The 27,124-nt window shown below is 37.0% G+C and overlaps 1 protein-coding gene across 1 annotated transcript in view; it reads left to right on the top strand.

The window, feature by feature from the left end:
• CWF19L2 (CWF19 like cell cycle control factor 2) overlaps positions 1-26,488 on the top strand; it is a 65,082-nt gene extending 38,594 nt beyond the window's left edge. Inside the window, exons 13-18 of the mRNA XM_027900389.1 lie at positions 14,623-14,835; positions 16,471-16,587; positions 19,910-20,065; positions 21,436-21,516; positions 24,038-24,139; positions 24,928-26,488. Of these exons, the coding sequence (XP_027756190.1) occupies positions 14,623-14,835; positions 16,471-16,587; positions 19,910-20,065; positions 21,436-21,516; positions 24,038-24,139; positions 24,928-25,068 (810 nt within the window). The 3' untranslated portion in view covers positions 25,069-26,488. The remainder of the gene's footprint in view (positions 1-14,622; positions 14,836-16,470; positions 16,588-19,909; positions 20,066-21,435; positions 21,517-24,037; positions 24,140-24,927) is intronic.
• The last annotated feature ends 636 nt before the right edge of the window (positions 26,489-27,124 follow it).

Raw genomic sequence — 27,124 nt, 5'->3', positions numbered from 1 at the left:
GAATTCTTACTGTCTTGGGTAGTAATCAAGTCTTTCGTGATATGGTCTTCGTAGATGTCATCAAAGTGATGGAAACCTGCACACAATCAGGAAATGTGGTGTGTTCAGTTCCTTTATAGATGTGTTTGTGCTGTTCCTTTGCCTGTAGAATTTGACATGGTTGAGGTGAACACTTTTAAAGTGCATCATATATTAACAGGTTACTTATGCCCAACAAAGCAGGTTTTCCCCAAATTAGTGATGGAGAAAAGCACCATTTTCTTTGTGTTTAGAATGTCACTTTCATCTAGAAGTTACAAGAGTCAATGAGATTTGAAGCAAATTACCTGAATTTCCATCAGGATGTCTTGGATAATGAGATAATTCATGCTTACAGGCCACACAGATTTATACAATATGGTTCCATGAGTGATTCCACTTTTAAGAGGAGCCAGCTTACAGACAGACACTGCAGCCCAAATGGAATGATTATTTTCTGTCATCCAAGTTGAGTAATAAGGCATACTTTTTGCACTTGATATGGAAGTGTTTGACAGAGAGGATTTCCAGTAGCTATGACACATGATTTCTCTAGCTTGCTTCAAGTTTTACGAGGTTACTGCCGCAGTATTTTATGCAGCACTGAGCAGGTTCTGAAAAAGTTTGTTTGCATGGAATTAAGTATCATCACAGACAAAATTTTACTTTTTCCATTTATGTAGAGGCAGACAAGATCCCGGAGAGTAGGTTTTGGTTAGTGTTTTTTTTTTTTTTTTTTTTTTTTTTTTTTTTTTTTTTTTTTTTTTTTTTTTTTTTTTTTTTTTTTTTTTTTTTTTTTTTTTTTTTTTTTTTGTTTGTTTGTTTGTTTGTAAAAGACATGATAGTGCCCAGTAGAAAATATTTAGACTGATGCCATAAGCCTTCTGGCAGGAAGTTCTTCTTGAGAGATTATCTGAACTCAGTGTGGTTTGTGCATCTTGTCATTCAGCTGCCTCTGGTAGAATTCCTCATTCGCTCCCACTGACATACTCAAAACAAATGAAACCCTTGGGGTCCAGTTAAACAAACAAACAAACATGTTGCCAGTATTTAATTTCTTTCTTTACCTTCTTGTCCAGAAAAGACCCAAATACAACACAAATTTTCTTCAGGACTTGTGCAGTGGTGCAAACTGTTAGCGTTAATTAACCAGCATATCTGTCATGCAAACACTTAAAAGTAAATGAAACTTTAAGGACACAATCAATCAAACATTGGACTGTCCACATCATATGATAAAAAGCATAACAGAGGGAAATGCCATTTTCTCAAAGACCCTATTCATCCCATGTTGTTTTGTCTTCATTAATTATTCTTGTTATGAGAGAGAACTTTCATGATAAATGGTGCTTGGGGGGTATGTGTATGAACGTCTATAATAAAACATAAGCGGAATGGATTTAAAAAAAATTCTTTAACTCACGAATGGGCATTGAAGGTGAGTTTGTAAATCCATATCAGCATGTTGTTCTGAAATTACTATTAATGTGCTCAATTTGTTCTTTATTTAGTGCTTTCATGTAGCTGCTTCCACTGAACAGTTTAGAGGGTTGCTTTTTGTGCTCTTGACTCTTTTTGGGGATGTATAAATAAAATGAGGCTAATTTGAGCTTCCTGAGTTTTGGTAATAGCAAATGTTTGCAGTGACCCTATGAAAACATAGTAGGAAGTGCTTTTAAAAAGAGAATTTTTTTTTTTTGCTTGCATTTTTCCAAATGCAAATAAAAGACAATGCAGAGTCTTTTTTCTGAGAAATGTGTGCATTTACACAGTAATTTGCTTGTCTTGCCTCTGGACTTTCTAAATCTTGTGAAAAATATTGTTTGTCTATTGGTGTATTTATTGATTCCAAGTTTCTTCACTTCAAACTGGAAAATAACTTTTGACTCTTAGAGCCCTGAACTGTTGTTCATCTGCCTTTGATTTAGTTTTTGTAATTTTGACATTAATAATGCAAGAAAGACTAGCAAAATTGAAGGGAGATCAGAGATTTCTATATTATTTAGTTTTGTAAGTCTTCAAAGGCAAAAGCTCTAATAATTTTTCTTTGTAATTTTTTGTTCTGTTCTTTTTTTTTTTCTATTCAATTTTGAAATGCTGATCATTTTCCAAGTTCTTGATGACTGAGACATGTAATGCAAGGGCAGCTATATGAGATATTCACTCAGCCCAGTATTCTCTGTCCAGCAGTGACTGCATAGGAGAAAGAGAATAAGAACAGGTCACATTTCCAGTGATGCAACTTTTACTTTCCTAGCGTTTAGCAATTTGGAAGTTTTAATGCTACCTCCTTACCTGGTATCTCTATCTAGTTTATGGATAGCTATGTGATTTGGGGATTAGACTGAATATCCCCTGTTATTTCCTTTCTGTGGCTCCTCATCTTCCAATTTATCATCTGTATCTGTTGTTAAAAGGCATGAGCTATAATTATTGAATCTGAAGAAAACAGAAAACCAAATCCTGTATGTGTAACATCTTGGGTTAGCATTCTTGTACCTGTAGCCAGTTCCTTGAGGATCCTACTTACTTGCCACGTAAGGATTTCTGGGGCAGTGGTAAAACTTGATCAGTCTGTGAGTGGTACAGAAATGGCCTGGTACAGTATGTAGCTGTTTTGAAAATACAAATTCTGTACAAATGAGGGTGAACTTTGGGAACTGAATTTTTGTGTCCACGTAGTAGAATAAAATGAAATGTAGCATTTAACTTCTATAAAGGAATAATTATGAAGAAAAGTGGGACTGTAAAATGACTACATAAAGGGAAAATGCTTGCAGATGTATGTCACTGGTAAAAACATTCTAAGGGGGTGAACACCCTCCCAAAACAGGATAAAACTTTGTTTGATTGTTTTTATTTAAAAATAAATTCAGGGATGAGAGAAGAGCAGAAGAAAGAGCTTCTGGAGGTTGAAAGAAAAGTCAAAATCAGAACCCAACCATTATTGAAAAAGTACTTCTCATGTCTGAGTAAGGAGAATGAAAAAGAGAGTGAGCCTAGCAGGCTTAGAAGGCAGCTTTGATGAGAATGAGCAAAAAATTATCTTGAGGGAATTCCAGTAATTATTTTGAGTTTGCTAAAAGGTAAAAAACTAGGAGTTAGATTCATTGAAAGCAAGAAACCAGCAGGAATGTGGTGTTGAAAAACCTGATCAAGGGATAATTAGAGCATTTAGGAAAGATAAGTGCATGCCAGAAAGATTAATGAACTATTTGCATTAATACCCTCTGTAACTGAGGTCAGAGCGATTGTTTTGTGTGAACCATTATTTACGTGGAAAAAGAGGAAGAACTGTTTCAAGTTAACAGTGTCAGTAAAACAAATTTTTGTTCAAATTTATAGAAATCCATTATTTTAAAATTGAAAGTTGAATTTGAGATGAGTAATAACCAATAACTAAAACTGAATAATCCTCACATAAGTGAGGAATTGAGAGAAGTCAGGTGTGTCATGCTCAGCTGTAAACTTATGAGTGTAATCTTTATTCATCCTGAGGAACAGAAGATTGCAAGTATAATGGCAGTCTTTGAAAAGAAAACAGAGGGCAGGAGTAAATGGTAAACTTTTTTTATAAAAGGAAGTTACCAGTGGATTCATCATGAATTTCTTCTGTTCAACACATACATAAACCACCTAGAGGAAGAGATAGTTTATGCTCTGAGAATTGGTTATGGTTAGGTAAATATGCACGACTGTCAAAAACAGAGGTAGAATTTCAAACTACAAAGCTGGAATTTTTCTACCATTGTGAAACATACCTGAATTGATTCTTAAGATTCACTTCAGAGAGTTTCTTGAGAGATGTATGTATTTTAGTAATGTGAGTTACCTGTTCTATTTTAAATGTTATCTGAAAGACATTATGAGTATAAAAGGAATTAAAATGTCTAGTTCAGACGCAAGAGATTATGCTATAGACCTGTCAAATAAACAGAAAGAGATCCCATCGTACGTATTGAGGCAATAAATTCAGATGAAAGTCAGGGTTGATGAATGCAAAATTATGGTAATTGCTGAAGCTGCGTGAAGCCAGGACTGTGCATATACCACAAGAGGCTGTTGATGTTTGATTTGAGAGTTATTGTGAGTCTGCAAACATCATCTCTGTGCTGGTGTGATTAAAATGAGAAACAGAATTTTGGAGGTTGTGAAAAGGGGGAATTTAGGACTGATTTAAAATGAATAAGGCTAATGTAGCACACCTATGCTGCACCCATGTCTTGAATGCTACCCACTCTGGTAAGCATAGGCTGTGGTCAGAGGCACAGAATGGGGCCATTTGAAGAAAACCTAAGTAAGCAACATTTCTTCAGCCTGGGGTGCAGGGGGGTGGGTAGGGGAAGGCAGTTGCTAGGCTAGAACAATTGGCCTAAAGGTTTAGTAAAAACAACAATTTTTGTTTGTCATATGGGAAGTGGTAAGAGTGGAGTTTGATGTGAATTGGGGTTTTTTTTCAGCGAAGAAAGCCTTAATTGTGAGTGGAAGCAAAAAAATGTATAGTAACTTTGTGAAATACAGTTACGTTGGTAAATATTAAACAGGGAGATCTAGATAGGCTTTTGGCTCAGGATTTCCACAGTGATAAGCTGCAAATGTGTATCAGAAGAGTCAGCTCTCTGAGCTTCATTTATGCTTTCTGCCATGTGTTTTAGCCATTGCTGGAGATTGATTTTGCAACATAAAGCAATCACACTGGGTGAGCGAGCAACTGAGTTTAGTATGTTCCATTCTAAAGGCTTTTTTCTTTTTTTTTTTTTGTTTTGTTTGCTTTTTAAGGATAAAATTTCTTAATAATGCTACATGAATGTATTATGTTTCCTGGCTTAAGCAACTGCTTTATTTTAGTTTTAGAAGGCTCTTAATTTCCTACAGACTTCAGTGAGCTTTGGGTCAGATGCCATGTAATGTGGGGTTTTTTTCAGTTACTAGGCAAAGATGTACTATATCACATTATTTTATTATAACAAGCTTCTTTAATGGATACCTAGCTCTGGAATAATCTTTTAAGATTGAGCTGTATTACTTATTTACTAGCTAAGTGTACTGGAGAATGTGGTCAAAGTAGATGTGTTGTCAATTACTGTTGTAATGTCCAAATGTTAATTCATAGTACTGTAGTCCTTCAGTCCCATGCAATGTCACATTTAGGTTTTGAGGGTATTTTTGTATGGCTTTCATAAAAAGCATCATAGATGCCAGTTGTTCTTCTCTGTTAAGATCTGAAATGCTTTTGGTAGTTTCTGTACAGGTGATTCCCAGCTTTTGTTACCACAAAATATGATGGTCTTCCCCAGATGGTGATTGTTTCTTGATCCTGAATTAAGAAACAGACTCCTAGGCATCCTTAGGTTTCCATGTCTTTCCATGTCTGTAGAATGCATTCTTACTCACGGTGTAACAAGATCAATTGAAGTGTTGGCAGCATTCTGAAAAATTTGAGTGTGATCACAGGTATTCTAGATGTAGATTTATGTACTTTATAAGCCTTTACTACATAGAGTATCTGCATTAAGATCCGGGGCTCAGTGAGGTAGTCTTCAAAATTCTCCCATCTCTACTCAGTGGATTCAGCAAGGTGTTTTATGTCCAGCAGGAAGTCTAGCAACTAAACCTCTTCTGTCAGTTTTAGTTTGATAACATAGTACACAAATTTGACATGAATTAATTGTGTCAATTGTGCCTTCATCTGAGAAATGGAAAAATCCACAAAAATTAATCTGTCATGTTTCAGAAGAGCGCAAGAGCTGCAAGTCTATAGATGAGATCCTATCTAGGATGGGAGAAGGGAGATCCTGTCCCTTAAATTCTGTTCAGTAATTTCATTCATCTTCTATAGGGAGCTACAGCTGCTTTTTACCTTAAAATTCTGAATCTCTCTAGGTTTAACTCTATCCCACAGGCCCAGAGCTTTAATTTTCAGTGGCGAAAAAAACTTTCTTTAAACAAAAATTTAAAACCCAAGACTAATCTTTTTGACATATGGAAAAAACCCCAGGCCTTAAATTTTGATTCTTTCATGTTTCACTGTTATAGCTAAAGGAAAAAAAAAAACACGTGTTTGAAGTTACTGTGTTTTTACTTTTAACTTTATTCAGCTTGGAAAGTGGTTTGGGTTCTCACTGTTACAGAAACATGACTATAGGATTAAAAAAAGTCAGCAAAACATTTGAGAACTGTTGTGTTTGTGGTTTGTTTTGTTTTTTTGTTGTTGTTGGTTTTTTGTGGGTTTTTTGCATTACAGTTTCAGAGTGCAGAATATGTGTGAAGTCTAAGGTTTTCAATACTGATAGCTTTAAGTACCCTGTAGTTCCTTCAGCTCTCGACTGTAGTAAGTAGTTCAATTTTCCCAAATTCATGCTGTTAAGACTTATATAATTCTTTCACTTATGTCAGTAGATGCTTGTGGGTGTATAGAGACCGATTTCCAGAACATTACCTCAATAGAAATTACCTTCTATTTGTATGTATAAATTCTACTAAGGCATTTCTGTTCTTTTTGATTACGTTTTACTAAAAGAAAGTGAGAATGATTATTTTGTGCTGCTCATCAGGCCATTTTAATTTTGCCCATAAACTCCTTTTATTTAAAAGTCTCTACAGTAATTCCTAACATGAATTTCAGCAGTGAAAAATACAAAACTTTATTAGTAATGCTGACCTTCCTTTATGGATTTAGCCAAGAGATATGCTGGTATTACAGGTTTGCAAAAAGGGTTTGCCTGTTGCCTTTCATTGGTTCTGTAAAATGGAAAATTGCTTTCAACCTTATCATTTTTACTTGCTGTGCAAACCTACCTGTTGCACAGCTTTGCATTTCCATCACCATAAACCAAAATAATAGTCTAGAAAAAAATTTAGAAGCTAAAGTGAAAAATGCAGAACGCTTACTGCTACTACTGTTATGTAATAAACCTTTTTCTCCTCTTTCTTCACATGGTTAAGCCATTCTAGTACAGTATTTAATAGACATGATAGAACTCTAACAGAGCTCAGTTGTTTTTTACATTTACTTAGAGATCATGTTCATGCTTTGCTGTAAAAAAATTAATATGAAAACCCAAGAGAAAATAATTTCAAACACCTTGTTCTTTGATCTGCTACATTTCAGTTCAATGCAGTAAACAGTTTTCTGTGAATATTAAGTGGACACAAAGTTAAAGCTGTTCCTGCATTTGGAAACAAATCAGCAGCAGTCACAGCTGGATTAGGAAAGAAAACCTGAGAACAGTAAGAACTATGTAGATGCAGCCCATATTAAGTGAGTACATAAGCATTTAGCCTTCTTCTGGAATTATATTAAAATTACAAGATGTGTTGCAAATGAAGACTTGTGCAGAACAGTCTCTTCTAGGCATTACAATTACGGCCAGGGTTAACTGTAAAGTTAAATGCTAATCATGCTTCTAATAGCAGAATTTTATGTCTGAAGGTATTCTATTTGGTTGACACTTCATTTCGTTTACTTGCATATAAGGTTTTATCTGTCCTATTAGCTAATTATAGCAAAATCAAGCAACAAAAACAAACCATTGGGCAGTACTCTGTTGTCTCTTTATTGCTGGACCTCCGCTGCTCAGAGGTACTCCTGAGCTACCTTGCTCATGGGCGTCACTGATAACCTTTTCCTGTCAGTGACACAGGCCTTGAAAAGCACTCTGTGCATTGGTATGTTAAAACCTTTTGATACTATGTATTTAAAATATTGTTTATTTCCCTGGGGTGATAGGTGTTGGAGGTGCCTGTTTATTATATGTTGAATTAAACCTACAAGTTCAGATGTCTGTGCTTGTAGGAAGATCAGAGTTATAATAACGTTTACATTATAATATTCTGCCTTGATATGCCTTAAGCAAATGCTATTTGAGATCAGAAAGACTTTTCGGAGGTGATTTTGTTGTTAACAATAGGTGCCAAATGCTGAATAAATTTAAATGTGATGAGATGTATTCTTATGTCACTGAGGTTTGTATTCTAAAATAATAGTTTATTCTCCTTTATTGCAGCTTCCCAAAATATATTATGATACAACATTCCACAAATATTAACTCTGTCATTTAAAGTTGAAGACGTCAGTGTTGCCATGACAATTTAAACCCAAACTGATACATTTTATACAATCTATAGACTTTTTTTCCCCACAAATTTTCCAAGCAGATGCACTTTTATTAGCTTATATGGAAGTAACTCCAGCTATGATTGCATTAGCAAGAAGACAGGAAAAGCAGAAGTTCAATAGTTGCTTACAAAATGGAACAAGTAAATAAGCAGAAAAATAACTGTACAAAAAAAAGCTGAAAATAGCCAACACTGGAACCATGCAAGTGTCTTTTGTTACCACGCTAATTGTGTTTAATAGAATTTCCTGTTTTATCCACAAATTTGCTGAGGGGGGAAAAATTGTACTTGAAGTATTATATAGGTATAATCCCTGATGATTAGGAGTTCTGTCTCTTAGCATTTCCTTTCAGTATCACAATGATAATAAATTCATAATTATGGCCTTTTTTTTTTTCCAAAGGGCCACCCAAAGAGCAAGTGAAAGCAGCAGAGGGAGCCATAAGAGACACAATGCCCAGCACACTTCAAATGTAGTGTGTAGGCAGCCAGCAGTGTATAAGACTCCAGGGGTTTTACTGTGGAATAAGAAAAGTAGAATTGGTTTGAAATTAAACTGTGAGATCCAGTTCCAGTGATCTGAACACAGGTTGGCAAAAAAACGAGGCTGACCCTGCAGTGTACTGTGTGCAGGTCTGCAAGAGTTGCTTTAGGAAGTAGCCTCATGCCAAGGTGCCTGATGGCTTCACTAACGTAACAAATTAAAAAGGACATCAATTATTTTATAAACAGAATATTATATAATGAAATTATTCATGTAATATAATCATATTGTTCATGGTAATTATCATGTAAAGGATTTAATCAGCAAATACAACATTGTAATTTTTCCCTCTCTCAAATCATTCTCATGTATATGAAGTAAGATGCTGATTTCTTTCTAAAGCCCTATGCTGAATGATTAGAGATCTCTCTTCTTTTCTTGGGTTTTGGCCACATTTGCACTGTGTTTGAGCTTTCCAAATGAGATCCCAGAGGGCTCCTGAGAGAAGTTTGGATGCCTTCCCTGACTGCTGTTTAAATGTTTGTGTATTACAGGCCTTTCTTGGCCAGGGCAAGCAAAATTGTGATGCTGTTCTGTTAAACCAAAAGTGCATCCTGGTTATGGAAAATGGACCATTCTTTATTGGACACAGAGGGAATATAGTTAGTTACCAAAGATAAGGAAAAGGCTGAGGTACTTAACACCTTCTTTGCCCCAGTTTTCAATAATAAGGCAGGTCATCCTCAGGATAACTGGCCTCCTGGTAGACAGAGATGGGGAGCAGAATAGCCCCCCTGTATTCCAGCAGGAAGCAATCAGTGACCTGCTGAGCCACTTGGATCCTGACAAGTCTATGGGACTAGATGAGATCCACCCTCCTGGTGAGGGAGCTGGGGAAAAAGTTTGCCAAGCCGTTCTCCATCATTTATCATCAGTCCTGGCTCACTGGGAAGGTCGCAGATGACTGGAAATGGGCAAATGTGATGACCATCCATAAGAAAGGCTGGAAAGAGGATCTGGGAAACTACAGGCCTGTCAGTCTGACCTCGGTGTCCAGCAAGGTTATGCAGCAGATCATCCTAAGTGCAATCACGTGGCACCTACAGGACAAACAGGGGATCAGACCCAGCCAGCACGGGTTTAGGAGGGGCAGATCCTGCCTGACCAACCTGATCTCCTTTTATGGCCAGATGACCTGCCTAGTGGATGAGGGGAAGGCTGTCGATGGGTCTACCTGGACTTCAGCAAAACCTTTGACACCACCTCCCATACCATACTCCTGAAAAAGCTGGCTTTGACAGGGGCACTCTGTGCTGGGTTAAGAACTGGCTGGAGGGCCGGGCCCAGAGAGTGCTGGTGAACGGGGCTGCATCCAGCTGGCGGCTGGTCACCAGTGGTGTTCCCCAGGGATCAGTGCTGGGACCAGTCCTGTTTAACATCTTTATTGATGATCTGGATGAGGGGATTGGGTCCACCATTAGCAAATTTGCAGATGACACCAAGTTGGAGGGGAGTGTCGATCTGTTAGAGGATAGGAGGGCTTTGCAAAGGGACCTGGACAAGCTGGATAAATGGGCTGAATCCAGTGGCATGATGTTTAACAAGAGCAAGTGCTGGGTCCTGCACTTTGGCCACAACAGCCCCCTGCAGCGCTACAGGCTGGGCACAGAGTGGCTGGAGAGCAGCCAGGCAGAAAGAGACCTGGGGGTGCTGATTGACAGGAGGCTGAACATGAGCCAGCAGTGTGCCCAGGTGGCCAAGAAGGCCAATGGCATCCTGGCCTGCATCAAGAACAGTGTGGCCAGCAGGAGCAGGGAAGTGATCCTTCCCGTGTACTTGGCACTGCTGAGGCTGCACCTTGAGTATGGTGTTCAGTGTTGGGCCTCTCAGTTTAGGAAAGACATTGAGGTGCTGGAGAGTGTCCAAAGAAAGGCAATGAGGCTGGTGAAAGGATGGGAGCACAGGTCCTATGAAGAGCGACTGAGGGAGCTGGGGTTGTTTAGCCTAGAGAAGAGGACGCTCAGGGGAGACCTCATCACTCTCTAAAACTACCTGAAAGGAGGTTGTAGCCAGGTGGATACCAGTCTCTTCTCCCAGGCAAAGTAGGACAAGACGGCACGGTCTTAAGCTGCGTCGGGGAGGTTTATGTTAGACATCTTCTTCACAGAAAGAATGATTTGGCATTGAAATGGGCTGCCCAAGGAGGTGGTGGATTCACCGTCCCTGGAGGTGTTTAAGAAAAGACTGGATGCAGCCAATCTGAGTGTAATGGTGTAGTTGAGAACGTGGTATTCGGTCATAGGTTGGATCCATGATCTCAGAGGTGTTTTCCAACCTAGTTGATTCTGTGATTCTGTCAGATAGTAGAAAGGACACAGTTGCACAATTATGCTGTGAGTTGAGGGAGGCAGTGTCATTTCGCCTGGTACTAAGAGTCCCAAAGCTGCCTGTGTGTTAATTGGTGCTTGACAAAAGAGAAGGCAAAGTTGGAAAAAGAGGGTACATACAAAGGAAGAACACGACAGATAAGCCCAGAGCAAAGTAAGTGAAATAGGAAAAAGAAGAATGGGGACTGTAGAGGTGATCTGTCTTATGAGCATGTCAGCTTAGCTCAGCTCTTGGCTTTGGCTGGTGTCTGATAGAAAGAAGGACTTCAGGTGTATTGCCTTTATAGATATCTGAATTTCCTATTTTAGGAATTTTAGACAATTCAGTGATGTTTTGTAGGATAACCCAACTGTAAACTGATATATCAAAGCAACTTCCTGCTTCTTTCTGATCTCTGTACAGCACCTGAGCAGGAAGGACAATTCTAAGCAATATAAGAACAGTGAGGGAACTAAATGCCCAGCTTCCAGAATGCATTGACTTTCACGTTTACAGGTGTGGTGCTGCATCTGTGATGCAGGACAGCAGCTTTCCAGCAACTCTTAATACATCAGCATAATTCCTTCTTTGGATGTGTACTAACTCTGTCTTTTGAATCGAAGAAGATATGTGTAAAAGAAATCAATTTTTAAATGATTACTTGCTTTCCTAATGGCATTTTGGAGAGCACTTTCTTCTTGTTCTTTCAATTCTCCTTTAACTTTTTTGGAGAGATTTAGTTATAGCCCAGTAATGCAATTGGCAGAACACACTGGGTGCCTTATTGTTCAAATAGGAGTATAAATGTTTTAAAAGAGAATTTTCATTTTCTTCCTGAATAACTTTATTAAAAAGGCCAGTATTTAAAGTAGCAGTTGAAGAGTACTCTGTAATCTGCCATGGTAGCAGCTACATTGTATTTTATTTCATTTTTGACACTGATATTTGGCATTTGTAGGACTTGAGGGTTAATCATATTTAAGGAATTCTGGCCTTCAAAATTTTAATTTTTTTTTATTGTTACTGACCAGGAATATGTTAGTCATGTTCATTGCTACTGTTCCAGTATTGCAGAGTTAAGTGTCATTAGTGTTTATTTGCTTGTTTGTTTGTAAGACAGAAAACATTTCTGAATGGATTTTCCCACTTATATATCTTATTTCAGTAGAGGAACAGAATTCTTGCTGCATGATATTTTTGCCTGGTTTTCATTTTCTGTGCTTCCTGTTTTGAGGTGTGTTGGAAGGACACTGTGGTAATAGGGAAGTTGCAAAAAAATTCTTATTCCTTTCATGGCTGCTGTTAAGAGTGAAAATATATCTTAACACTCTTTTAAAGTAATCTAAAGCATGTGATACAACAAATCAAGAAATGAAGATTCAGGAGTAGGATGACCATCTGTAACTTGGTCTCTTTGTCTCAGAACTGCAGTATAATGGCACTGTGAATTAATGTGCTGGACTTACAACCTGAATAAAAGTCTTGTAAACATCTCTTTAAAGGTATGAAAAAGGGAAAAAAAGTAACTTGTTGTTTTTACACTTTGTCCTTGTTTTTTTCACCAAGGGAGGGGGATAGCGCTTTAAGAGCATCCAATTGGGCCTGAATTATTAATGACTAGGCTTTTTTTATTGCACAAGTAGGTTGAACTTTTTTCTAAGACCCTGCTTACTTCAAACACTTACTTAATGTCTTTGAAGCTGGGGTGTTGGTTTCTTGAACTGCATTGCATTCCTTATTATTTTCTGTTATTCATTAATATTGCATATTCAATAATTTTGTTCCTGGTAGAGACTGTGGTAGAGGTAATCTGAACCTAATCTGTGAATATTCCTTCTCTGAATATCCCTTTACCATGTCTTCTCTCCCCAAAATCCTACATTTCTGCCTAGTTTTTCTTGTTGTTTTACTTCTGCAAAGTAAACTTAGGTTTATTTTATTTCCTTCCCCAATGTGCTTCATCTAGCTCTGTTGATCAACATATATTACATCTTAAACCAGAAGTGCAGTGTTGCCTGGATCCCATGGCCTCTAGCTCTATGAAGAACACTTCTACACATCTTATTATTTCCAGGAAAAAGCCAAAATTTTTTTAAGACTCTCCACTGATTTGCTCTAGCCTGATATGTATACCTTGGGTGGGATCCAGGCTGCACTAGGAGCTTACATTGAATTTGTTGTGGAGACACTTGTACCATTTCTTTAGCAATTCTTGGAGCAAACGTACTCATACATAAATGTGCCAAGACTGAAGAACCAGCACCTCCAATATCAAGAAATCTGTATAGCATAGTGGTTTTTTTTCTCCCTGTCATTTTCATAAGTAGATGACTGAAAATATCCAAGGTAAAAAATCAAATGTATCATAAAAGTATTGCAGCACTGGGATTTCATTTAAAGAGAAAAACTTGAAAAAATTCTTCTGAATATTCTTTACATTTGCTTTAGCTGTAAGTTTTGAGTGTTTAGGGTATTAATGGTACATAATTTTAAAGCTATGTAGAGTGGTCAAGGCAGAAAATTGAAAAGTACTTTTCCAAGTAATTTAAAAAGGTAATCTTTGCAATCAAGACTTGCTAAGTCTTGATTTAGGCAAGATGTCATGGGATTTGTTTGTCATCCCCCCAAAATATTTATAAAACCTAATTTTATACATATATATGTAGGAGTATTTTGTGAGTTATGAAGCTTAGTGAATCTACTGCCATTTGGGTTTGAGTCCCATGATCCCCAGAATTTCCTTTTCATTCATTGTGTTGCTTCTTACTATGTCCTCTGTCTCCTTGCATCTCCTTCAGTTCCTCCAGTTTATGTCTACAGACTCCATCCCTTTCAAATATCATTTAGGTGAGCGGTGAGACATACTCAGTATGTGTGCGTTTCCGCTATTAGGATCCTGTAAGATAACTCCTCGTCCTGAAGACTGTCTTCACGTCAGATTTGGTATTTTCAGAGTTTCCTTTGACATGTGGCACATTTAACTAAAATACAGCAATGAATGAGCAAACACAAAACCTGCAAATCATTCAGCCTTGTTTCTGGTAATGTGCTAGTTGTGTTTGTTATTCATATTTAGAAACAGGTGCACTCAGAAAAACTTAGTATTGAAGGGAGAGACTGTTTCCTTCACACAGTGACTTAGTACTGTTCAATTGATAAGAAAAACTGTTGGCATATTTTCACAGAATGTGAATATGAGGTGCAGAGTCATGGTCTAGTTATTTCACAAAAGATGATTTAATGGTAGTTGTAATAGGAGAGGAGGAGCAGAAAGGAGAGGGAAAGATATATGATAATATATGATATAAAAAATTGGGCATATATTTAAAGATAGCTGAAGTTATGTAAAGATAATATTGAAATGCCTAGCCCTTAACTTGAAATGGAATATAGTAATATAGTATTCTCATTGCTGTCACTCATCTGCATTTTAAGATCTGTGCTGCCTGAGATTGTGTATGACTGCTCTCAGGAGATGCACCTGATGATTGCATCTGCTGCAGATGCCATATGAGGGGAAGAATTGCTGCTGCTTACATACTTTATGCTTTTCTCAGCAGAGGATGCTACAAAGAGCTAAGTATTTTTCCTTGCTTGTTTATATATATTTGCAATTTTTCTTTGTATCCTTTCAGCTCATGGAAAAAACTGACAGGGACTACTACACTCTGGATGACATGTTTGTTTCCAAAGCAGCCAAAAGAGCGCGTAGTGGGGAAGAGGAAGAAATACAAAGAAGAAAAGCAATACAGGAGCACCAGCAGCTTGCTGCACGCATGGAAAAGTGCCCATACTGCTTTGATAGCAGTGCACTTTCTAAACATCTTATTATTGCAATTGGCACCAAGGTAAGAAAATAGCAATCTAACAAAATGTAGAAATAAAAAAGGAATTATCTTAGAGGGCTTGAAATTAAGAATGAAATGGCTTCTATGGAATTATTTGTGATTCTGTATCTTATTTTCCTTGCCCTTCCAGTTGCTTCCACAAATTTGTCAAGGGTGAGGGAGAAAAAGATATAAATCTGTCATGAATTTTGAAGCTAATCTTTGATATCAGAACTTGTGGAAGACAGGAACCTTAATGAAAGATCTCAGTGCAGAGATTAGACTGTAGTTGGATTTGTGGAAGACTAAATCACACTTCACTGGAGGAAATTTGAACTGGTCAAGAATTGTATCTTGTTATCAAAGAAAATTAAATGCAGAATTCCATTTTTAAGCTTAAAATCCTTTGAAATAGACAGAAGCTTGGTTTGGAAACCTTCCTGTTTCTGTAAGTTCTTTTAAAAGTTGCATAAATATTTGTATTTATAACATCTGAAATGCCTTAGTATAGCCTTTTCTGTAATTTTTTTCTCCAAAGTTTCCATTTATTATTGATGTTTTTATTTGATTAGCAACTCTTTATAGGCCAAGAAATTAAATGCATAGATATGTATTGTGGTACATTGTGGGTTTTGTCTTTAATAGAGATTATAAATTCATACAAATCTTTGTGCATATGTATGTATATAATCTGTGTTTATATATGTGTTTATATATCTAATAGGTTGGTAACTATACAGAGTGTCCTGGTTTTAGCTGGGATGGTTAATTTTCTTTCTAATAGCTGGTACAGCGCTATGTTTTGGAGTGACTATAATGTTGGTAACAAACTAATGTTTTGAGATGTTGTTAAGTAGTGGTCAGGGACTCTTCAACTTCTCATACTGTCCTGCCATCGAGAAGGCTGGAGAGGCACAAGAAGTTGAGAGGGGACACAGCTGGAGACAGGTGCCCAAAACTGACCAAAGGAATATTCTTTACCATATGACACCATATTCAGTGTATAAACTAGAGGGACAGCTGGCCAGGGGCCACTGCTTGGAAAATGGCTGGGAATCGGTTGGTAGGTGGTGAGCAATTACATTGTGCATCACTTGCTTTCTAAGTTATTGTTATTGTTATTACTATTATGTAATTTTCTGTCCTTTTAAACTGTCTTTATCTCAACCCACAAATTTTTCTGATTCTCTTCCCTGTCGTACTGTGGGGCAGGGAGTGACTGAACAGTTAGGTGGTGCTGCCAGGATAAACCGTGACACAGAGTATGCATTTTACATATATATATATATGCCCTGCCCCACAGTATGTATTTTCAATAAAGTATTTAATCTACAGTAGATTAAATACTTTATTGAAAATACATGGTGATACTTACCTTTATTGAAAAAATATTGGAATGTACTAAACAGTATGATTTCATAACAGTTATGATACCAGTTGGTTTATAAGGCTGATATTACTGCCTTGTTGGTGGAACTACTCTTTAGATAATACTAGTTCATTTGAGCTACTGGTGGACAATGGGATCTTTCCAAAGCACTAGAATTACTAATACCTCGCTGTAATTAGTGGATAATGGCCTCTATTGGTTTGAATTTAGCAAAGGTTTTTAACACTTGAAAAATGGGCACTGCAGTTTTTGTTTGCTTTTCGTAGGTGTACTTGTCTCTACCAAGCAACCAGTCCCTTACTGAAGGTCACTGCCTGATAGCCCCTCTACAGCACCATACTGCAGCCACTCTTTTGGATGAAGACATCTGGGAAGAAATCCAGGTCAGCTGAGAAACTGTCTCCTGTCTTCTGACAGTTCTGTAGAACAATTTTGTTTTGAATAATAATATACTTGTCATAAGTACCTGTTTTCATAATTTGCAGTCTAGCAGCTCTTCTCTCATTCCACTAAGGGGCAGAACATTCTCACATTATGGATGAAAATTAGCAGTCAAATATGAACAGAGAAGAGAGGCAGGGTAAATACTGAAGAAACTTTACGATTCATAAGCTCTAGAAGAAGTTTCTTGGAATGTTGCAAAACGTGCATTGTTGGAGGTCTTTGAAACCATGTTAGAGGAACATCTCTTGGGGATAAAGTAGGTACAGCTGATCCCTTACAGAAAGTGGAATAACTGGCTTCACATGATTTTATTGGGAGTGCCAAGGAAAAGAAAAGGACTGTCAGAACAAGCAGATAACTTAAGATTAAATGCAAGCTGAAAATATATTGTTCATTTATCCTCAGTTTTTTAAGGTAATCTGGGGTTTGGGTGGATATCGATTGAAAGAGAACAGTCTTACTCTTAAAATCAGTGTTAGAACGCAGTTTTTTACCTTCCTTGAAAGAAATTATTAGAATAAAGTACCAAGCATGATGTGTTGTGCTTTCCAACTGTCTTATGAAGACATTTTGAAGATTTGGAGTTCTGTTTGCTTTGGAGATGGAAAATCAAGGAAGGGATATAACAAGCTTCTGCCTAAGAGATTCACTGTGATTGTGAATCCTCCACTCCCTGCCATCAGGATTATTACAAGGGGAAAACAATTTGCAACCTCTTATATTGAAATATTGGAGACTATTTCAGACTATAGATTAGCTTCACTGTTGCAGTTGCTGTAATTTAAAACTGGCATAATTCATAAGTTTGGAAAAGTTTAAGTGACGTTGGTCTTACCTCAAGCCTGGCAGGTAGATTCTCTGACTTTCCAAATTTGCTCCCTGCATTGATTCTTGTGGCTGATTGTAATTTTTATACGGTGTTTCCTAGTAAATTATACTCCCCTCCAACCCCCTCTTCAAGCCAGAGCAAGGAAAAGGAGTTCTCTTGTGTATGACAGAAATGCCTAAAAAAGTTGGATAAGAAGCAAATAAGTGCAAAAAATACGATCAGGAGGAACAAAAGAGCATGGTGGAAAGTGATAAACATGTTTATCCTAGAATTTCTCTTTATCCTAACCTCTTAATAATTATAATAATTATAATATATTATTATTATTATTAATTATATATTTTTATATTATTATATTATTATTAATTATAAATAATTATTTTTCTGAATTTGTATGAGAAGGAAAAAAGGATAAAGGAAAGATAAGCAAATGCAGTTCCTGTATTTAACACTAGTCTTTTACTTGCTAGTAAAGGCAACTAGTTGCTAAATCATTATCCTTTGACCCTGTGAATGTATTCATAGACAGCTTAAACATTTCTTTGCAGTAAAGTACTCTGGAAGGTGATGGACACAGATGAATTATTTTTTTCCCCAACTTCTATGTAATTCAGTAGAAGGAGTCTGTAAGGCTTTAGCAAAACTATGAGCACACAGTCAGTGATAAGCTTTCTGATGCCAGAGATGTATTTCATATTGCTGTTGAAGGGAAAAAAATTATCACACATCAAATATTCAAAAAATGTTGAATGGAGAACATGTTTCAGCTAACTGTTTTTACTGAGTTTTTTTTAGGATATGTTGGAGTAAAGAAAAAAAGGGTTCCTTTTATACTGTATGCCTTCAAGCACTTGAATTTAACATACTGTGTAGTTTAGACTGATGTACTCACTTGCCAAAGTAAATATGCATGTAATACTTTTAATATGAAAAGATATAAATCTTTACACGTTCTGCATTGACTGAGCTGTTGCATGTATTAATGGCATGTGCATCCGAGCATAAGCCAAGCCTTCTTATTTGCCCTTACGAATGGTTTTCTCCTTTCCAGTCCAAATTATCCTTGATGGTTTGGCCTGCTCAGAATTTGGAGGAAAAGTGCAATGTATTTAAAAACAAGAAAATGCAGTAAGGGAAATGTTAGCTAACATCTGCTGATATTCTAGGCTTTTTGGTGGATTCGTATTTCAGTTGATATTGCAGGGTAGCAACAGTAAGTGATAGTCTTTCTCAGCCTTTGGTTTAGTGTTTCCCTTACCTCACCACAGTTGCTTGTTTCACTGTATTTCAGAAGGTCTGTGGGCTGGAGCTGAGAGGAGAAGGCCACAAGCTATTAATTCAGAGTAGCCTGTTGCTCTGTGCTGTAAATTTCCCTATCAGTCGTGGAACACTGGGCAGTATCTTCTAGCTGTGTTAGGGGAATGATGGTAGTGTTTTTCTGTTATGGTATGGAGCAGCTCATTAGTGAGGAAAAATTCAGGGCACTAGACCTGCTTTGAAGAGCTTAAATACCTAGTTAAGATACATATTTGGTCAAGTTTCTTAGCCTTTTAGTTTGATTCATAATGGCAAGGGGGTAGGGAGAAGAGAGCTCAATTTCTAGATCTGATTCACTGAAAAACTGATAGTGATTTGTTTTCACTCTGTTTTACTTCAGTACTTGCTGATGTTGGTGAATATATGTTTTTGCTTATGCTAGTTTGATTAATCAGCTCTCCATTTATATTAAGATAGGGAACATTAAACTTTTAGATGGGATTAACCTTTTAATGGTGCTGTTTGTATTTCTGAGCATTGTTAATTGAAAAAGAAAACAATGCAAAAAGGACAACCTGTGAGTTATGTGAGTTGTAGAGCTATGGTATCTCTGATCTATGAGGCTCTTACAGTTTCTGTGGTTTCTTGACTTACACCGTGGAAAGGGTATAGGCAGTATGTATAATACAAAAATCATCATGTTTAAAAAGCATTTTTCAAGATCTCGAGAAACTTGCAGAAACATTCACCGTGTCAGAAAGTCACATCTTTTGTGCATTTGAAAATAAGTCTAGGACAAGCCAAGACATCACCTTTTTAGAAATTGCAAGCTTGGGACCTCCTGTTAAAGCTGTGTTGTTTTATGGAGCACTACAGTTATGAAGGTTAACGTAGTTTTAATTTTGGCTGTAAAAATATGTGATATTTATTAAAACTAAGTTTTTAGTGTTAATTATATTTTGTATTTCACAGTAGTTTTCTAGACTGCCTATATTTGTGTCATAGGAAATATAGTTCATATTAAATTGCTGAATAATACAGAATTTTCCTAGTATGATTGTTACAGTTTTCCATTTTATTGTGAGGTTTTTTACAAATATAGTACATTAGTTAAATAATGTGTCTGAAAGCTTTGAAAAGTTAATTTAAATTACACATTTTTTTTCTTTAAACAGATGTTCCGAAATGCATTGGTGAAAATGTTTGAAGCAAAAGACTTGGACTGTGTGTTCCTAGAAACAAACATGAGTATGAAGAAACGGTATCATATGGTATATGAATGCATTCCTCTTCCAAAAGAAGTAGGGGATATGGCTCCAATTTACTTTAAGGTACATGAAAATGTTTTTTTTCTGAAGTCATTTGAATGTTTGTATCATAATTCACCGATTTATGGAAAACATTTTGATATTCCAGTGCTATTTTTGAAAAGATGTGTTCTTTGATCCTACTTCTTGATCCATTCTTTGATCATATTCTTTGATCTTAAAACAAGCCCTGTGAGGTAATTCAGTTTTTCAAGTAGTCAGTGGAAGACCTGTATGTGACTGAGCACTTGTCGAAGTCTGACTGACTGCACTAACAAATACTGGAAGAAGATGAGAGAATTGTAGTCTCTTGAATTGCTTTAAGGATTGCAATACTTCTCACTTAAGTCCTGTGGTGTAAACCTAAAACACCATGCATGTGCCTTGGCAAGCATAAAATAGGAAAATGACATCAACTGTTTTAAGAAATACCAATGTATATATTGTCTCATCCCCATTTTATTTCAGTAAGTCCAAATTTTACACGTATCTTGGGTCTTTGATGAATGTTAAGACAGCATGATAGATACTTCTATCACCAGCTTTTCTGGTTTCTTTCCCCTGGCCCTGTAAGAAAAGGTTCATTGAAACTTTTGTCTGGAATTGAGGCCTTTCAGCAACTGGATCATGATTCAGCTTTTATAAGTAAATTTTTTTTTATTTGTTCTTTGAAATACTAGTTTTGCTTTCTGGAAATAATGTGAGTGTTTTTTGATGAAGTGGAGCAGCAGTGTGATGAACCACGATGCAGTAACTTTTACCACATCTGAAACTTTCCACCTGTTAGATAGGACTACTATGCATCAGGTTCTGGTAAACCTTGTATTTTGTCTGAATACTCAAGGAGAAAGAACAAGATTTAATGCAATGTCGTTTGCTTAAAACTTTTCTTTCAGAAGTTTCTGCCATTAAAATACACCGCAAATGAAATTTAGAAGACACCTACACTATACTATTCCCAATTCCATACTATAGAAAATACAGAGTCAGCCTGAAAGGTTTTTAAGGGCAGTCAGCCTTCTGAGATGGATTCTCCTCTTAGTGTTTAAAAAACCCAAACAGGTTAATAAAATGTAATGAATTCATAAGAGCGTTTGTATGGGACAAGTAAAAAGAGAATGTGACCTTGTGCTTGAAACTTGTTAGAGATGGTTTGTGTAAAGCAAAAGTTAAATCTCAAACAAAAAGAAACAGAGGGAGTGAATTGAGTGAATCTGAAGATTTATGATGTCTTTGTAAAGTAAGTAAGTTGTGGAAATCAGAAAAGTTATCAAAAATAAAGTTACCTTTTAAAGAAGTAATTGTTACTTGCAGTACAATGTACTTCACTACAGTTAGTTCTTCTCTTGCTGCATGTAGGACCATTTTCACATTTAGATAAAATGATTTTACAGAAAGCTATAATGGAGTCTGATGAAGAGTGGTCCATGAATAAGAAGTTAATTGATCTTTCTTCAAAAGACGTTCGGAAATCTGTAAGTAATGAAATGTACTGAACACTGAATTTCTCAGCAAATTCTTCTCATTTTTTTTCATTACTAACTGTTTCAAAGAGAGAAGAAAGGGAGCACAATTAGATTAGTGCATCGGAAGATGGCATAGGTATGATGAGAATTAACAGTCTGACTGAACTCCTAACTGACATTAGGGCAAAGATTCTCATTTTTTTCAACAATTGGTGGACTGAGCTGCAAGCATTTGTTGAGAACAAAGCTGACACTTTGAGGACATGTACCAGTGTAATTTTCTAGATTAAGAATTAAGGTAGATCAAAGATTTGCAAATTACTTTCCTGGAGAAATTATGGTATTTCTTTTTTGTTGCCCTACAACAGCCATTTGCGTTGCTAAGTTGTGAAGTGAAAATATAAATAGCATTATGATTCTTTCTTTCTAAAACAAGGGAACAGTGCTCTTTCCATGTCCTGGATACTGAGCTGAAACATCTTTGTATAAACAAATCTTAAAGGAACAATGCTGGATCTGTTAGGTTCAAAGATTGTTCCATCCTTTTAATACCGAAGTGGAAGATGTGTGTTATATAGACTTTACCACGAGTAGTTTACTACTATGTAGTAATAACACTCAATTTTTAATAGTGTCTTTTAGTAAATATAGCACCTTTTCACTAAAAAAAGAGCATAGTTTAGGAGAAAGAGGAGATGAGTTTTAATAATAAGACATGAAGCCAGATACTACAAAAAGGGAAATGGAATGCAGAAGAGTAAGGGATGCAATTAATTTGCAGCAAAGGTTTAGGGAAGACTGTAAAGTTAAGGTGGATGTAACCAGAAGACAAAATAAGTATATTTGGGATATCTTCTGCTCACTGTTGTATCAAAACAGGAAAAAACAACATCTGTCACCTATAAGTGAAGTGTCATTTTCTTGACACATGGTAAGGCATTAGGACATCAGGGTTCTTGAAGAATCTTCCTAGCCATACATTTTTGTGACTATTCTATACTCATTTGAAAGTAAGCCAGTTTTCAGATTAAGCCAGGACAGTTCTTTAAATTAGTACAATGTATCTGAGTGTAAATTGTTACACAGTTGTGTGATTTTAGTATTATTTTAGAGTAATAGAAATTCAGAAAGATCAGAGAGTATACTTTAGAGACAGAGCTGAGGTTTGGGAAGTTGGAGAGTTGTATTGGGAGAGGGTGGTATCTGGAAGGAGGGTCAGACATGGCTGAGACATCACCTAATGGGTGGACTGTGTGCCAAACTTGTGTCCAGAGGTAGAGCTGGAGCATCCAGCCCTTACACAGCATCAAGGCTTTCTCTGCTTCTCCTGCTCCTTGCTGCAAGGGTGATGGGGGTGGGCAGTGGCCTGGGAGGGGACACAGCCAGGAGAGTTGACCCAGCAATCAGCACTGTTCAGCAATAGCCAAAACACTGGCATGCTGTCAACACTGGTTTAGGCACCAGTCTGAAACTCAGCACTATATGGGCTGCTGTGATGCAAATCCACTCCATCCCAGTCAGACACGATGCTTTGCTAGACACAAATAAGATAAAGTTGACCTTTTTCTACAGGTGTCACCTGCCAACCCATTTTTCCTTATTTAATGATTTTTTTAAAGTCCATTTAAAATGTTTTATGTTTCTTGTGATGCTACATTGCTCCTCTGTATTAAATCTTAATTATTTTTAGAGTCAATTTTCAAGCAATATATGGAACATGGCTCATGAAAATTGTGTAGCTATTTGGATTGTAGAAGAGAAAATGCTTATGAATTGGAGGCTTTGTAAATCTTATCAGTACAGGAACATCCTCGACAATTAAAAGAGTGGAAAATAAGTTATTGCAATGAAACAGCAAAAATTACTTGCAATACTGTAGCAATAAATGGATCCACTTCTCTCAGTCAGACTGAAAGGTCTTTGTTGGGGGAGGATATCCACCTTCTTCTCTGTAGTCTGACTGAATTATTAACTTACCTGATTTGGCAAGTTAATGATAACTTCCAGTCATTTAGAGGGGGTTTCTCCTAATGTGTTTTCCATAAAGGTGTTTCCCCTTCTCCCTGAGTGTCATTGTTTTCACTGGGTAAATATTTGCTGTTACCACTCAACACCTTACCCTTTGATAAGTGCAACTTGCTAGTGGTTTGTCTTAAAGTTTCTGCTAAACCCACATAGTTCAGAGGTGTGGAGTCAGGAAGGCTCAGTGTGCCCACTGCTGCCTGGTCCGTCCCTAGTGTCTTTTACCTGGTGCTGCACTGTGGCTTCTGGAGCTTCTGCCACCCAGTAGTCATCTCTTTTGTGTCTTTTATCTGGTTGCTGTGTGCTCTTCTTTCCCCTTACTCTTAAGTTTGCTTTACTGTTTCTCTCTTGCAATTTTATGCTGCATGTGGTTGGTTTGAGAGGTGGTTTGAAATAAAACGTTATAATATCAACTGTAAAACCGTGTTGAAATTTGTGCAGTTGTGGGGAGGTTGACTAAATGCCAACGCTTTGTTAAACATCTGAAAATGCGGTTTTGCGCATACAGGTTCCTAAAGGATTACCATACTTTTCTGTGGACTTTGGCCTTCAAGGAGGATTTGCTCATGTGATTGAAGATCAACACAGTTTCCCTCATTACTTTGGGAAGGTATTGTTATGTAAAAGATTAATTTACCAATTATACTTTGTTTTGGAAAATTTAAGTAATTAAAACAGACGCTACCTGAACAGTTACTTTGATGTACCGTATCTCAGTTTATTATCTGTCTTTTCTTGATGAGTCGTTGTAACTTGGCTTGCTGAATAAAGGAGCAGTTGATTTTTTCATTAGCTGATACTCAGATTGTGATTCTAGATTTGTGTTTCTTTTGAATTAATAGGAACTGTTGATATTTGACACTGTAGATATATGATCTTACAGATGGAAAATACTTGCATCTACTTAAGAGTTTTCTTGGCCGTAGTATTGACATATAGGTGCACTGAATTCATGCTTGTATAAAGTAGGGTGCATACACCTATAAATTAGGGTGCATACACATACAGACTCACAGATGGTATACAGTGTACCATTTATACAGGAAGAGCTGTAATGTGGAAAGAGTCAGTGTGACGAAAACACTAAGAGTGACTGGGGAGAAACATAACACCAGAAAGAGCAAAGTGGGCAGCTTTCTTTTTCTGATGTACTGATACATTAGCAATCTTGCAGTCTTAGGATGTTTAAGCAGTACATCAATATGCTGTGCTTAAAAGAATTTTGCTGAGGCAACCATCTACCAGCTACAGTTTTATTTTTTAAATGGTCTTATTTTTTAGATTGTTATATTTTTCAGAATTTTGAAAATACAGATTTCTTTATTTTATTGTAAAATAGTGTTAGGTAATATGGTAATTTTGCATTTACTATTATCTATCTTTCTTCTACTTGCAAAGGAAATTATTGGTGGCATGCTGGACTTGGAACCTCGGCTTTGGAGAAAAGGAATCAGACAGAACTTTGAAGAACAGAGGAAGAAGGTGTTGCAGTTTGCACAGTGGTGGAAACCATATGACTTTACCAAAAAGAAAGAATGAGAACAACCCTGCAGTCAAGGACTATATAAGCCATAAATTACCTTAAAGGATACTTCGTATTTTAAGAATAACACCAATGTGTTATGTATTGCTAATATATTTTAAAACATAGGATAATGTTTAATTGCTGATTATCTGTTTCTGGTTTGGACACTATGGATCCCATGAACCTGCAAGCCTGACAAACCAGAAGTGTACAGTGGATTTAGTTTTTCCTTTTTCAGCTGAGACTAAAGAACAGAATCAATGTGGCCACTGGAGTTCTTAAAAACGTAACTTTTGCTTTTGGAGTTTTTACAATCTTTGAGACAACCAATATTTTTTTATATTATATTTAGCCAGTGCTGAATTATCCTGGTGACCTTCTGTAGAAAATGGTGTACATTTTAAGAACATTTTGATTAAAACAAATACATTGTTGCAGAGGAAAGCTGTACAGAAAATGATTTTCTGATTCTGAGTCCTTGTGGTCTTTAAGTCATTGCAGTTACATAAACATTCACAAAGGATGGGATTGATAAACCTACTGCTGCCCCCCTGCACAAGAATTTTTCGTACTTCAAGCACAAAGGGTGATGAGACAGTCCACAGCTGGTGCTAAATGACAGCTTTAATGGTAACAGTTACTTTTGATAACAATTAAAACTAAAAAAAGAATGAAAAGGGTGGAAGAATCTTAAGGGAAAACACTTTGCACTGACCAGCAAAGAAAACCATCACAGGGATCTTGCCAGGCAACTCTTCTCTCCCTGGGCATCCCATCTAGTGCCACAGGTGGTTTGCAATAATACTTTGCCGTAATAGTTTTCATCAGGACCTGCTCGAACTCCCTGCTGGTTTTCCTGCTTGTGGTGCTGTTAGTGCTGATTGGAGCACACTCTGATAAGAGGCAAGAGTTGCATAGTAATTGATTGTTAAGCATGGATGGCACTAGGAAATGCCTGTCTACTAGTTAAAGGACCACTCTCTACTGTTTTATTCGCTGGGTTTTGTTTTTTCTTTTGTGTAAATGTTAGAAGCGGGGGTAGGGAAGTGTGAGGGGGAAAAAGGATGATTCTTGCATCAGTGTCCACCTTTTTCTGTGGAAACCCTGACATGGCTTGGGCTTTGCAGGTGCAGAGTTGGGAGAACAAGGAGAACAGGAGGCAAGGACAGAAGGTCATGGACAGAAACATTGCCAAAGTGTCCTCCCAGTGCTCAAGGGAAAGGGAGCAGACTTGTGAACGAAAGGCTGCGGTGCTACAGGGAAAGCCTTCAACCAGCAGATGGAAGGCCCTTGGCAACAGGAGAGGTTAAAGCATTGTGCAAGTGTCTCAATGTGCTTCCTATTCTTTTCCTGCAGAAATATTGCTCTCTGCAGCTCTCTTAACTATTGTGAGATTGTGAGCTGCTCAGATTATAAAGGAATCACTAAATGTTAGAGGGATGAATAAGTGTTCATTTCTAGTCCCTTGGTGGTCTTTTGCAACTTTCCTGAAGAGCTTGTACTTGCCCTGCTCCCTCACCTGCCACCGCATTTTTGAAAATAAGTCTTGTGGAGATAGATTTCTGCTGTGTTCTGAATTATTTTCTGGAGGATCTTTGTAAATTGGTGTCAACTGCAAGAAAAATAACTTGAAAATATGCTTTCATGATAATTTCAGTGATTTAATGTTTGTTTATACTGTGTTCACCAGTAAGCCATGGACAAAAGGGACAGTTTAACTGTTCTCCAGTAAGTCTTGGTCTTCATTAGGCTACTGGGGAGACTGCATAGTAAATAGGATATGAAATAGCAGCTGCTGGTGGTTGCTTAGAATATGATAATGCCAAACCAAATTTAGGTAAAATGTAGTTTTTGGTTGTGTAAAGCATGATTAAAAATTGCCTCCAGTCCTATCTGCCCCCTGGGAGGATAGCTGGAAAAAAGCAGCGAAGACTGTTTTTAAGGCCATGGAAAAGTCTTTATCCAACGCTGTGCTGGAAATGCAATTTTTCTAACTGATATCACTTCTCTGAGAATTTGTGTTCCTCAAGGGAAGCACTGTGTTTCACAAAGGGTATCTGACTCGTATGT

Source organism: Empidonax traillii, unplaced genomic scaffold (genome assembly GCF_003031625.1).
Source record: "Empidonax traillii isolate 1590-97213 ecotype Southwest subspecies unplaced genomic scaffold, ASM303162v1 scaffold21:size2437335, whole genome shotgun sequence".
In the NCBI taxonomy this organism is placed as follows: Eukaryota; Metazoa; Chordata; class Aves; order Passeriformes; family Tyrannidae; genus Empidonax; species Empidonax traillii.
The sequence above is the reverse complement of the archived record's forward strand: the minus strand, read 5'-3'. Positions and strand labels throughout refer to the sequence as shown.